This window comes from Prionailurus viverrinus, chromosome D1 (assembly GCF_022837055.1).
Source record: "Prionailurus viverrinus isolate Anna chromosome D1, UM_Priviv_1.0, whole genome shotgun sequence".
NCBI classification, from domain to species: Eukaryota; Metazoa; Chordata; class Mammalia; order Carnivora; family Felidae; genus Prionailurus; species Prionailurus viverrinus.
The window spans coordinates 82,910,150-82,924,664 of NC_062570.1; the positions used below are offsets into that span (position 1 = coordinate 82,910,150).

Below are 14,515 nucleotides of genomic sequence, written 5' to 3' on the forward strand. Positions count from 1 at the left end.
ATGAATAGTTTAAAAGATAAAGACTAATAAACAGAACAACAAAGCAAAACCCAGAGATGCCTGGGTGGCTCAATGGGATAAGTGTCCGACTCTTAATCTTGGCTTAGGTCATACTTTCAGAGATTGTGAGTTTGAGCACTGCATCGGGCTCTGCGCTTACAGTGTGAAGGCTGCTTGGGATTCTCTGCCTCCCCCTCTCTCTGCCCCTCCCCTGCTCACAGTCTCTCTCTTTCTCTCAAAATAAACTTAAAAAAAAAAAAAAGAATTATATATAAAAAGAGCAAAACCCAATTACATGCTGTTTATAAGACACATGTTTGATTTAAAGTGAAAGAATCAGCAAAAAGATGAACCATGAAGACATGAAGCAAAAGAAAAGTCGGACAGCTATATTAATAGTAAACTTAGGGTTAAGAATAGAACTTTCTCCCTGAGATCAGGAACACGACAGGGATGTCCACTCTCACCGCTGTTGTTTAACACAGTGTTGGAAGTTCTAGCATCAGCAATCAGACAACAAAAGGAAATTAAAGGCATCAAAATTGGCAAAGGTGAAGTTAAGCTGTCACTTTTTGCAGATGACATGATACTATACATGGAAAATCCGACAGACTCCACCAAAAGTCTGCCAAAACTGATACACGAATTCAGCAAAGTCGTAGGATACAAAATCAATGTAAAGAAATCAGTGGCATTCTTATACACTAATAATGAAGCAACAGAAAGACAAATAAAGAAACTGATCCCATTCACAACTGCACCAAGAAGCATAAAATACCTAGGAATAAAACTAACCAAGATGTAAAACATCTGTATGCTGAAAACTATAGAAAGCTTATGAAGGAAAATGAAGAAGATATAAAGAAATGGAAAAACATTCTGTGCTCATGGATTGGAAGAATAAAAATTGTCAAAATGTCAATACTACCCAAAGCTATCTACACATTCAATGCAATCCCAATCAAAATTGCACCAGCATTCTTCTTGAAGCTAGAACAAGCCATCCTAAAATTTGTATGTAACCACAAAAGGCCCTGAATTGCCAAAATAATTTTGAAGAAGACCAAAGCGGGAGGCATCACAATCCTAGACTTTAGCTTCTACTAAAAAGCTGTAATCATCAAGACAGCATGGTATTGGCACAAAAACAGACACACAGACCAATGGAATAGAATAGAAATCCCAGAACTAGACCCACAAAAGTATGGCCAACTAATCTTTGACAAAGCAGGAAAAAATATCCAATGGAAAAAAGACAGTCTCTTTAACAAATGGTGCTGGGAGAACTGGACAGCAACATGCAGAAGGATGAAACTAGATGACTTTCTCACACCATTCACAAAAATAAACTCAAAATGGATAAAGGGCCTGAATGTGAGACAGGAAACCATCAAAACCCTAGAGGAGAGAGAAAGAAAAGACCTCTCTGACCTCAGCCACTGCAATTTCTTACTTGACACATCCCCAAAGGCAAGGGAATTAAAAGCAAAAATGAACTATTGGGACCTCATGAAGATGAAAAGCTTCTGCACAGCGAAGGAAACAATCAACAAAACTAAAAGGCAACCAACGGAATGGGAAAAGATATTTGCAAATGACATATCAGACAAAGGGCTAGTATCCAAAATCTATAAAGAGCTCACCACACTACACACACGAAAAACAAATAATCCAGTGAAGAAATGGGCAGAAGACATGAATAGATACTTCTCTAAAGAAGACATCCACATGGGCAACAGACACATGAAAAGATGCTCAACGTCGCTCCTCATCAGGGAAATACAAATCAAAACCACACTCAGATATCACCTCACGCCAGTCAGAGTGGCTGAAATGAACAAATCAGGAGACTATAGATGCTGGAGAGGATGTGGAGAAACGGGAACCCTCTTGCACTGTTGGTGGGAATGCAAAGTGGTGCAGCCGCTCTGGAAAACAGTGTGGAGGTTCCTCAGAAAATTAAAAATAAATCTACCCTATGACCCAGCAATAGCAATGCTAGGAATTTACCCAAGGGATACAGGAGTGCTGATGCCTAGGGGCACTTGTACCCCAACATTTATAGCAACACTTTCAACAATAGCCAAATTGTGGAAGGAGCCTAAATGTCCATCAACTGATGAATGGATAAAGAAATTGTGGTTTGTATACACAATGGAATACTACTTGGCAATGAGAAAGAATGAAATATGGCCATTTGTAGCAACGTCGATGGAACTGGAGAGTGTGATGCTAAGTGAAATAAGTCATACAGAGAAAGACAGATACCATATGGTTTCACTCTTATGTGGATCCCGAGAAACTTAACAGAAGTCCATGGGGGAGGGGAAGAAAAAAAAAAAAAAAGAGATTAGAGAGGGAGAGAGCCAGAGCATAAGAGACTCTTTTTTTTTTTTTTTAATTTTTTTTTTCAACATTTATTTATTTTTGGGACAGAGAGAGACAGAGCATGAACGGGGGAGGGGCAGAGAGAGAGGGAGACACAGAATCGGAAGCAGGCTCCAGGCTCTGAGCCATCAGCCCAGAGCCCGACGCGGGGCTCGAACTCCTGGACCGCGAGATCGTGACCTGGCTGAAGTCGGATGCTTAACCGACTGCGCCACCCAGGCGCCCCTATAAGAGACTCTTAAAAACTGAGAACAAACTGAGGGTTGATGGGGGGTGGGAGGGTGGGGAGAGTGGGTGATGGGTATTGAGGAGGGCTCATCACCTTTTGGGATGAGCACTGGGTGTTGTATGGAAACCAATTTGACAATAAATTTCATATTAAAAAAAAAAAGAATAAGCACATGAGTAAGTACATTTTGTAAAAAAGGAAGATGTAAGAATTCTGAAATATATAGATTTAATAATATAATCTCAATGTATAAAAACCAAAAATTGACAGAACTACAAGGAGAAATATCTCCTAAAAGATGTCCATCCCTAGCTCCTGGAACCTGTGAATATGTTACATTACATGGTAAAAGGGATTTTACAGATGTAATTGAAGTTACAGAATTTAAACCAGGGAGATTATCCTAGATTACCTAGCAGGCCCAATAGAACCATATGAACCCTTAAAAGCAGAGACTTCCCTTTAACTGTAGGCAGGAGAGATGAAGCAGAAGGGAAGGTGAGAGATTCGAAGCATGAGAATGAAGTGTCCTGCCTTTCTTGGCTAGGAAATGAAATGATGAAGAGGGCAACATGCCAGGGAATGTGGGTGACCTCTAAAATTGGAGAATGACCCCTGGCCAACAGCACCAAGAGAACAGGGACCTCAGTCCTACAGTTGCATAGAATTGAATTCTGCTAACAACCAGAATGAGCCTAGAAGCACATTCTCTCCTCAGAACACCCAGGAAAGAGATCCAGCTGGCTTACACCTTGATTTGGCCTTCTCAAACTCTAAGCGGAGTCACCAGTTGAGCCTGCCATAACTCTGATCTACAGAACTTGGAAATAATAAATCAGTGTTATTTTAGGTTGACATATTTGTGTTGATTTGTTAGTGTAGTGAAAGAAAACTGATGCAAAATAGAAAAATCCAGTGTAATAAAGGGAATTTTTAATAGGTCTCCTCAGTATATGATAGAATGTGAATTAAAAAAAAAGTCTATAAGAGTAAAATTTGAAGAACACAGCAAATTTGACCTAACAGACTGGCAATAAATGACTACAAAATACACATTCTTTATAAGCATACTTGAAACACTTATACCAGCTAACTATTTGTTGGGCATAAGGCAAGTCTCTATAATCTTCAAAGGATTAAAATCATATTAAGTATTTTCTCTGAATACAATTCAATTAAGCTAAAAATAAAAAATTGGATGGAATATGCTATAGCTTTTTAGAGAATAAAAACTAAAAAATATTAAAACTAATCTACCAGTTTTGTGAAATATATATCGGATGCCTATACGGCACTTAAAAAAGTATGATTCTCGGGGTGCCTGGCTGGCTCGGTTGGTTAAGTGTCCAACTTCGGCTCAGGTCATGGTCTCACAGTTCCTGAGTTCAAGCCCCACGTCGGGCTCTGTGCTCACAGTGCAGAGACTGGAGCCTGCTTCAGATTCTGTGTCTCTCCCTCTCTCTTTCCCATCCCCACTCATGCTCTCTCTCTGCCTTAAAAGTAAATAAAACATTAAAAAAAAAAAAAAAAAAGTATGATCCTCATTTTAATTGCTTCTCCAAGCCTGAACACAAATGGAAATTTGCTCAATCTGAAAGTGCAATTTTAAATAAAAAGTGAGGGTAAAAGAAGAAATTACAACAGAAATCAGAAAATATTTTGAACGAATAATAATCTAGAATATTATGTATCAAAACTTGTGAAATGAAGTTAAAGCTGTGTTTAGAGGGAAACCTATGGACATTAATGCATAAATTAGAAAAGTCAGGTGAAAGTTAATGAACAAATATCCATCTTTATCAGTCAGAAATAAAAACAGCAGTATAAACCGAGTAAAAGTAGATGGAAAGAAATAATAAAAGTAAAGATAAAAACAATTAAATAGAAAATAAGACCCACAGCAAAAAAGTAAACAAACACCTAAAAGGAAAAAGCTACAAAATAAATATTTGACCGTTTTGACAAGAAGAGATCATACTAAAAGAAATAAAATCAAATACACAAATCTACAGAGATTTGCCTCATCTTCCTCTTAAAATCCATTGACACAGCATCAGCGATAGAAAAAAGAAACAGCTGCCAACATCAGAAACTGGGTAATTTTTGGAAGTTGGAAATCACGTGGATCAGATCAAAAGAAAAGCTACAAGGAAAATTGGGACCCCACTATTGTATATATGAGAAACGCTTTTCCCAAATCTGTAAACTCAGAAAAAAAGAATGGGGAGAGACTACAAGGTAATTACCAACGATAATCAGATTAACTGATCAATGGATTGACTGCGATGTTGTATGGTAAATTAAAACTCTCTAAACAAAATGGAGACCTCTTAGTACCAGCATTGGAAACAAAGAAAAGTAGAATAGGGCCTTGGGAAGATCCAAACTTCCAGAAAGACAGAAAAGTTTGGAGGTAAAGTCTGAGAGCTGCAAATTTAAAAAGAATACAGACCAGTTTAGGGTTGCTATTATTTTGGGATAAGAATGAGAGAGGTATCTCATATACATTTGGCATAGAGAAAATTTTGGAGTTTGACAGATTAATTTTTTTTTTTTTTAATTTTTTTTTTTCAACGTTTATTTATTTTTGGGACAGAGAGAGACAGAGCATGAACGGGGGAGGGTCAGAGAGAGAGGGAGACACAGAATCGGAAACAGGCTCCAGGCTCTGAGCCATCAGCCCAGAGCCCGACGCGGGGCTCGAACTCACAGACCGCGAGATCGTGACCTGGCTGAAGTCGGACGCTTAACCGACTGCGCCACCCAGGCGCCCCCAGATTAATTTTTTAAAAAATTACTTGTCCTATATTCTAACAAATCAGTCTCTAGGAATCTGGTACATATGCACAAATGTGAATATACAAGCATGTTTTCTGATGCACTGTTCACCAATAGATCAACGGTTAAATAAATTATAGTACATCTATTCTCTGAATTCTCACAATTGTTAAAAAAAAAAAAAGGTAAATTCTTTAAGCATATACCCTAAATATGTTCATAATAAACTAGACAAAAAAAAGTTGTAGATCAATATATATTATGTGCTAGGATTCATATGAAACTTAACAAAAAGCTAGAGTTAGACTATGTACTACAAATATTACACATTCACATACACACACGGATGCACACATTCACACACACTATAAAGACAATCAAACTGTTAAATGTATTTATTTCTGAGACAGGATACAAGATTGGGTTCTGGGGAAAGTTGAAGAGGCCATTCTACTTGTACGTGTAATTCTGTATTGCCTGAATTTATTTTAAACATTATATGTTTGTTTTGCAATTAAAATGTCCTAAACACACTTTGATAACAAGTGATATATGGCAATAAAATATAGTTTATTCTATGCTGTTAGTTGATCTTAAGAACAGATTATTATGTATTACAGAATGTAATATTCTTAATTATCATCTTCATCTTTAAATGAGGTTAACTTTTAAAGAAGGGTGGAAGTACAATTATTCCATCAAAAATAGGTAAAATAACTTAAAGGTTTTATTGCTAGAGTTATTTAGAACATCAAGCATACTTGGCTCTTAAACCTTTGAAAGGTACTGGTTAATGAAATGATTGTGAAGCTAATTTTCCCATTAATTCTCACAAAATAGCCAAACCTATTAAAAAATTAACTGTTCTGGAGATCAATATATAAAGGAGGCTACTCTTTAGAAATAACTTTATAATTTACCTAATAAAAGAAAAGCTGTACTTACAACAAGGAGATTGATCTGGTGGTCCAAGTTGTGGAAAGGTCATAAGAACAGAAACCCCTGTTAGGTCATTTTGCTTTAAAGTATGCTCATTAGTTTGGTCAGCCCAAACCACCACTTTCTTTCTCTCTACCAAATGTTCAATTTCTTTGAAGTCAGACTCAAAAGCAGCATTTGAAAGGCCAGCTTCTTTTAATGCACAATACTGTTTTCTTAGGACTGGAAGCAAAGCATTCAATACTCTATATAAAAAAGGTGACAAGAGAGATAAATATTAAATTTTAAATACACTATTACAGTTCTACATAATATCCTAAATATTAGCACATCATTAAATAATATCTTGTATATGTTTTCATTTAGATATTTCAATAAAATACCTCAACATATTCTCACTACATTAAGTAAAGAGTGGAAAGAATCCTGGATGGGAATTACAAGCACCAGGCTGTAGACTTGGCTAGTTTTCAATTCCAAGGTGATCTTGGGTAATACACGAACTGAGGTTTCTTCTCGATAACTTGGGGTACAACTAGACAGTCGTTACAACAGGAGACTACTGTCAAAACTAAGTGAGTTAAATACATGTAAAAGGTTTCTACAAAGCATTATGTGATTTATAAAACAAAGATACTGTTATTACTCATACTAAGTACCATGGAATTAAAATGAAAAAATGCACTGTTAAATGATGAGATCCGTTTCAGGTATATAGTATTCTGAAGGAACCACAGAGTCAAATTTCCTCCAAGATAGCTCTCTATGAGTTAAAGCAATGGCTTTCTTTCAACGTTTATTTATTTTTTGGGGGACAGAGAGAGACAGAGCATGAACGGGGGAGGGGCAGAGAGAGAGGGAGACACAGAATCGGAAACAGGCTCCAGGCTCCGAGCCGTCAGCCCAGAGCCTGACGCAGGGCTCGAACTCACGGACCGCGAGATCATGACCTGGCTGAAGTCGGACGCTTAACCGACTGCGCCACCCAGGCGCCCCAGAGGTTGCTATTCTTAAAAAGTCTTGCTAGTTGGGGCACCTGGGTGGCTCAGTTGGTTAAGCGTCCAGCTTCAGCTCAGGTCATGATCTTGTGGTTCATGGGTTCAAGCCCTGCATCAGGCTCTGTGCTGAGAGCTTGGAGCCTGGAGCCTACTTTGGATTCTGTGTCTCCATCTCTCTCTGCCCCTCCCCTGCTCCCACTCTGTCTCTCTCTCAAAAATAAACACTAAAAAAAGAAAAGAAAAAAAAAAGGCTTGCTGGCAAGGTTGGCCCTTGGTTGACATCTTAATACTTGAATTTTGAGAGTGTTCTCATTTTCAGAACTGATAAGAGTGGCTCACTGTACTTAAACTATTTGTATAAGCAATATGGTTTATGCTGAACAACTACTTTCCTCCTGGAAAGTCTGGGATTTTGGTACAGGCTAGGTAGAAGGTGCCTTTGTAACCAACTCCCAGTAAAAACCCAAGTGCACTAATTGTCTAATGAGATCCCAAAGTTTAGACAACATTTAAAATGTATTCACAACTTTTTGCTGGAGGACTTAAGCACATCCTGTGTGGGTCCAAGTGGAAGAAGACACTTGAAAACTTGCATATGGTTTCCTTTGGACTTTGCCCCATTTGCTTTTTCCTCTTGCTGATTTTGTTTTGCATGCTCTTGCTATAATAAATCATAACTATGAGTACTATATGATGGGTTCTGTGAGCCATCGTAGTAAATCATCAAACAAGGAGGTGGTCTTAGGGACCCATGACATACATATGTACTTATATTTGTTTGTTTGAATGTATTTATGCATTCATTCATTTATATTTTTTGATTTAATATTTATTTATATTGCAAATGATCACCACAATAAATCTAGTTAATTTTCATTACCACATGTAAGTTTTTTTTCTTGCAATGAGAACTTTTTTAAGATTACTCTCTGAGAAACTTTTGGATGTGCAATACAGTTTTACTAACTATGGTCGCCATGTTGTACATTTTGTCTCATGATTTATTTATGATGGTAAATTTGTATCTTTTGACTCACTTCACCTATTTTGCTTACTCCCCAACCCTGGCCTCTGGCAACCACCAATCTGTTCTCTGTATTGATGAATTTTTTTTTTTTTTTTTTTTTTTTTAAGATTCCACATAGGAGTGAGATCATTTGTTATTTCTCTTTCACTGATTTATTTCATTTAGTATAATGCCTTCAAGGTACATCCATGTGTCACCAATGGCAAGATTTCATTATTTTCTTATGATTGAATAATATTCCATTGTGTGTGTATAGATATATTATACACATAAACATATACCACTTTTTCTTTAACCTTTCATCCACTGATAGTCACTTAGGTTGTTTACATATCTTAGCTATTATAAACAATGCTGCAATGAACATGGGGTGCATATATCTTTCTGTGTTAGTGTTTCATTTTCTTTGTATAAATACTGAGAAGTGGAATTGGTTGATCATATGGTAGTTCTATTGTTTTTTTTTAAAGAAAGACAGAGAGAGCAGAGAGTGCGCAAGCATGAGCAGGACTGTGCAGAGAGACAGAGATTCTTAAGCAGACTTCATGCCCATGGGACTCAATCTCACGACTGTGAGATCATGACCTAAGCCCATATTCAAGAGTTGGACACTTAACCAACTTAGCCATCCAGGTGCCCCAGTAGTTCCATTTTTAACTTTTGAAGAACCTCCATACTGTTTTCTATTGTGGCTACACCAATTCCCATCAATAATACACAAGGATTCCTTATTGTCTTCATACTTGGAAACACTTGTTATTTCTTGTCTTTCTGGTAAGAGCCATTCTAACAGGTATAAGGTGATATCTCATTATGGTTTTGATTTGCATTATCCTGGTTAGTGATACTGAGCACCTTCTTATGTACCTGTTCACTATCTATATGTCTTCTTTGGAAAAATGTCTATTTAGATCTTCTGCCCATTTTAAAATCAGATTGTCTCTCTGTTATTGAATTGTATAAGTTCTGCATGTATTTTGGGCATTAACCTTTTATCAGATATATGATTTGCAAATATTTTTTCTCATTCGGAAGGCTGCCTTTTCACTTTGTTGTTGGTTTCCTTTGGTATGTAGAAGTTTTTAAGTCTGATGTAATTTCACTTATTTTTGCTTTTGTTTCTTCTGCTTTTGGTGTCAAATCCAAAATATCATCTCTTACCACCTATGTGGTGGTAAGGAGCTTACTACCTACATTTTCTTCTAGGAGTTTTATGTTTTCAGGTCTTATGTTCAAGTCTTTAAACCATTTTGAGTTAATTTTTATGTATAGTGTAAGACAGTGGTCCAGTTTTATTCTTTTGCATATCGCCCTACTGTATACTCTTGGCTCCTCTGTCATAAATTAATTGACCTTATATCTGTGGGTTTATTTTCTGGGCTCTCTACTCAGTTCTATTAATCTACATTTTTTTTTTTTTTTAATACACAGAGCAGTTTCTTTTTTTTTTAAATTTAAATTCTAATTAGTCAACATACAGTATTCTACATGCTTGTTTTGAAACCAATACCATACTGTTTTGATTGCTACAGCTTTGTAATATAGTTTGAAGGAAATAAATCAGACAGGAAGTGTGATACTTTGTTCTTCTTTCTTGAGATTGCTTTGGCTATTTGGTATCTTCTGTAACACTATACAAATTATAGAATTTTGTTCTATTTCTGTCAAAAATGCCATTGGAATTTTGATTGAGACTGTATTCAATCCATAGATGGCTTTGGATGGTATGGACATTTGAACAACATTAATTCTTCCAATCCATGAGCACAGAATATCTTAAATTTATTTTTGTCTTCTTCAATTTCTTTCATCAGTATCTTAACAGTTTTCAGTGTACAGGTCTTTCACCTCCTTGGCTAAATTTATTCCTAGGTATTTTATTCTTTTTATGCAATTGTCAATTGGATTGTTTCCTTAATTTCTCTGATAGTTTGTTATTAGTATGCAGAAACCCAACAGATTTCTGTATATTGGTTTTGTATCACGCAACTTTACTAAATTCATTTATTAGTTGTAGCAGTTTTTGGTGGTCATTAGAGTCTTCTATATATAGTATCATGTCATCTGCAAATAGTGACAATTTCGGTTCTTGCTTTCCAATCTGGACTCCTATTCTTTCTTTTTAATGTCTAATTGCTCTGGCTAGGACTTTTTTTGTTTTGTTTTTTAGATTCTACATAGAACCTATAATAATATATATAATATATAATTAATAATCCAAGTTTTATGTCTTTGATGACACATTTTATGTCTTTTCATCTTATATATCCATCAATTATTACAGTTAAGAGTTTTTCTTTTAACTCTCATACCAGCTTTTTAAGTAATTAACTCCCTACCTTTACTATATATTTCCTTTTACCAGTGAGATTTATACCTTCATGTATTCTTATTACTAATTAGCATTCTTTCTTTTCAGCCTAAAGAAGTCTCTTTAATGTTTTTCGTAACACCAGTTTTATGGTAATGGACTCCTTTAGCTTTTGCTTCTCTGGAAAATTCTTTTTCTTTCCCCTTTAGTTCTGAATGATAATTTGTTGGTGGTTAGGGTTTTCCTGGTTGGAAATTTTTTTCTTTCAGCACTTTGAATGTGTATTAAATCAGTTTTTTTGCCTCCACTACATAAGGTCAGAATAAGACAGTTCACCTCCTTTTTATTTTAATGTCATTTAAATCCTTTCAAAATCTTTTAAGGAAAGTATTATGATCTATTAACATAAAAGAAAACTAAGGCTTAGTGAGGTTAAATAATTTATGCAAGTTTATACTGCTAATATAAAATAGAATTCAAGACTAACTCTAAAACTCATACTCTTTCTACTATGTTGTGTTACTTCTGCTTGTAATGTTTTGGCTCACCAATTTACTAAATTGGAGAGTTAGTCAGAATCTTTTTGCCCATTTTGAAACAAAAATTTACCTTAAAATGTATATATGTCTTATATAATAAATACAGTATGGGTAAAATAAATTAATGGGTTTCTTTGATAATTTTAACTCTTGCAGGTGGTTTGACTGCTAGTAAAAGAATTTTCATTGTCTGTTCTAGACAGAGATACAGAAAGTATGAGGACATTAGGTTGAACTTTTATCCACAGAAGAATATCTCCCTAAAGTTCTTCCTTTCCTTTTTCTTCTTTTTTTTTTTTTAATTTTTTTTAAATGTTTATTTATTTCTGAGACACAGAGAGACAGAGCATGAGTGGGGGAGGGGCAGAGAAAGAGAGAGAGGGAGACACAGAATCTGAAGCAGGCTCCAGGCTCTGAGCTGTCAGCACAGAGCCTGACACGGGGCTTGAACTCACAAACTGTGAGATCATGACCTGAGCCAAAGTCGGTCGCTCAACTGACTGAGCCACCCAGGCACCCCTCCTTTTTCTTCTTTTTAAAGTAACTATCCTAATATGATTTCCCTTACATGAGACGTATGGAAAATTAATTGCTAGATATGCAAGAATACTAGAACTGCAGAATTGTAGACTGGTGGAAAGCCCTTAGAGAAATAAATTTCTTTTCTACAGAGCATGAAAGTGACACCTAAAGAGGTGACTGACATATAACAAAAATAAAGACTTATACTTTTTAAATATTATGTTTCAAAAGATGTTACTACTAAGCTAGTAGAGCATGAAAGAGCTACTATAGCATCACATAAAAACTGGGACAACTGATGTTAAAAAATATACATTTTTAGTAATTTCATTTTAATGACAGAAAAATCATTCTGGAATTATGAATACTTAAAAACTGCCTCCTTAAAAATTGATTTGGTATTAATAGTAATTGCTTCTAATAATTAAGTTTTATAGAAAAATGCCTTCAAAACTTTATTATAAAGTACTAACAATATTAGTTGGAGAAGAACTACCTATTTTATACTTTATCAATGTTTTCTAACTCTGCATACTTTCTGATGCTGGCAGACACTAAAAAATAATGTATCCTATACCTAATAAAACTCAATTTTCTGGAAAACAACTTCTGTTTCAGGTTCCTTAGGGCCACAATGTTAAAATTTGTAGAATAGGTAAATCCATGCACTTACGCCTCCGTTTGCCTGTGTTGCTGTTCTTGAAGGCAAGCTAGATCCATCATATGTTTAATTTGTGCTTTCAAGTCTTTGTTCTGAAGGTGCAAATGGTGACAATGAAGATCTTTACTGAGCTCCTGGGGAAAACAATGCAAACTACACTTCAGATTCCTTTAAGAATGTTGAAATTAAATAAATTTTAATAAAACTTATTTTATATTGGTGTTAATAATTTTAATTTTTTATATATAAAATGATAATGTTTAGAAACAATTTGACAAATAAACATATTGGTATAGGAGTTCTATAACTTACAAGCAAGATAAGTTTCAAGTTTCTCAGAAACTAAGTGTTAGGAACTCAGAACAAATTTTATTCTGGTGGCAGTTTCTTGGTCTATCCAATTTGTTGATAATGCTGTGAAAATACATGAATATGACCAGTTTTTACTTAAATGTCACTTCTTCAGGGAAGCTTTCTCTGAGCATTATATTTAAAGATGGACACTCTACTACCAATAGTCTCTGCCAGAGCACTGATCAGTAATTATTTCATTTACCTATTTGTTTGTTTATAGTTTCACTATCTATACTAGAATGTTAGGCTCAGAACCAGGAGGGGGGTGTGTCAAACTATTTTAGTGTTACAGACCTAGTATCCAGTGTCTGAAGTTGCATGTAATAAAAATTTCTTGCCTTCACTCACTCAATCTGGTGTAAGCTTCATCCTAGAGCAAAAGTATGAAAAGTCTTTTGTAGCTGCCCATTTTCCTAAACTTCATGTGCTTAGGTACAAGTGTTCTCCAACCTATCACCTAATGTCATTCTTCTTTCCTTAAGCCTACTATATACCCTCAGTAGGAAAATGTCAGCTAAGTGGTCATATGAAAGAGTGAATGGGATAGTCCAATAGCATTCTCAGAATCCTTAACTGGGAAAATTTTACTCAATATGATGAAAGGAAATGAAATTTTTTGGACATTTGAGGGGCTAAGACAGCAATCCGATAAGCAGGGAAGCTAAGCTTGGAAACTTCCTCCTGGAGACAATTCCCATAATCCATTTTAACTTTTCAATATTCCTTCCTAACCTGCATTTGACCAGATTATCTAAAAGCTTAAAACTGTTTTTTCTTTTTCTTTTTTTCAAAACTTCCTATGCCAGTGGTAGGCACTATGACTGGAAATAATGTCATTTAATATATCTGAGACAGAGTAAACTTGGGGGTTGTTTCTTTACATGATTTATATTTCAAGAATATAGCATGCATTTTAGAGAAAATCCTCCCTAGGGAAACAGGACAATATGGTTAGAGCACTGGCCTATGAGTCAAGTTGTCTTAGAGATGGTTTCAGCCAGGACAAAAGTGCTACCTTAAGCCAAAAATATAGTGTTTATGGAGATCACTTTACTTGACTACAATTTAAGAGCTTGACAAGATGATCTCTATAGTCTTTTCCAGTTAGAAAATTCAATGATCCTGATGGTCTGAACATATTTGCCAAATAGTCCATCCTTTCTCTTAAAAAAACAAAACAAAACCCTTCTTTAAATATTTCCTCCAATAATTTTATTCTTTTATCTTCTTGAATTACTTATCTCTTAAAAAGACAAGCCTTGAATGTATAATTATATTAGTCAACAACGGGCCTTGGCTAGCTTGTTGTCTTTGGAAAGCCAAGTTTACAATGTGAGTCTTTTCTCAAAATTAGCTATTTTAAAACAAGTAAACAAATAAATAAACAAGTGCAAAAATTTTAACTCTAACCTAAAGTCATTTTGACAATGATCATTTTGAAAACAAGACCATATTAGAGATACATGGTATCTAATGAATAAGTAAAACTTATAAATAAGTGAAACAAAACCAAAAACTACTCTAAACATTCAACACCTGCTGCCTTTCCAAGAGAAGAGGCTCTTGTGCTGTGAATGAGAAACACTTATGTGCCCAGGACTCTCAGCTGTTTTCTCAGAAAACCTGTCACTCAGCACCTGGCTTGGGTGCTCTGGTAGGTGCTCTGACGGAGGCTGCTGCATTCTATGATGAGCCCTTACAGCTTTAGATGCCTTAGACCTACGTGGAATTTTAGAAGCTACCTTTTCTAAACCTAAATAATCTCTAGT

The 14,515-nt window shown here is 35.5% G+C and overlaps 1 protein-coding gene and 1 non-coding gene across 5 annotated transcripts in view; both read right to left on the reverse strand.

The window, feature by feature from the left end:
* The window catches only part of KIF18A (kinesin family member 18A), an 82,407-nt gene that overhangs the window by 33,356 nt on the left and 34,536 nt on the right, over nucleotides 1-14,515 (reverse strand). For all 4 annotated transcript variants that reach the window (XM_047824120.1, XM_047824118.1, XM_047824119.1 and 1 more), the window contains 2 exons: nucleotides 12,405-12,526; nucleotides 6,341-6,579 (listed from right to left, as the gene is read on the reverse strand). In XM_047824120.1, coding sequence (XP_047680076.1) covers nucleotides 6,341-6,579; nucleotides 12,405-12,526 — 361 coding nt within the window. The remainder of the gene's footprint in view (nucleotides 1-6,340; nucleotides 6,580-12,404; nucleotides 12,527-14,515) is intronic.
* On the reverse strand, nucleotides 10,946-11,011 carry LOC125147283 (small nucleolar RNA SNORD57). The gene has a single exon (XR_007145111.1). It is a non-coding gene; the product is annotated as a small nucleolar RNA SNORD57 (small nucleolar RNA).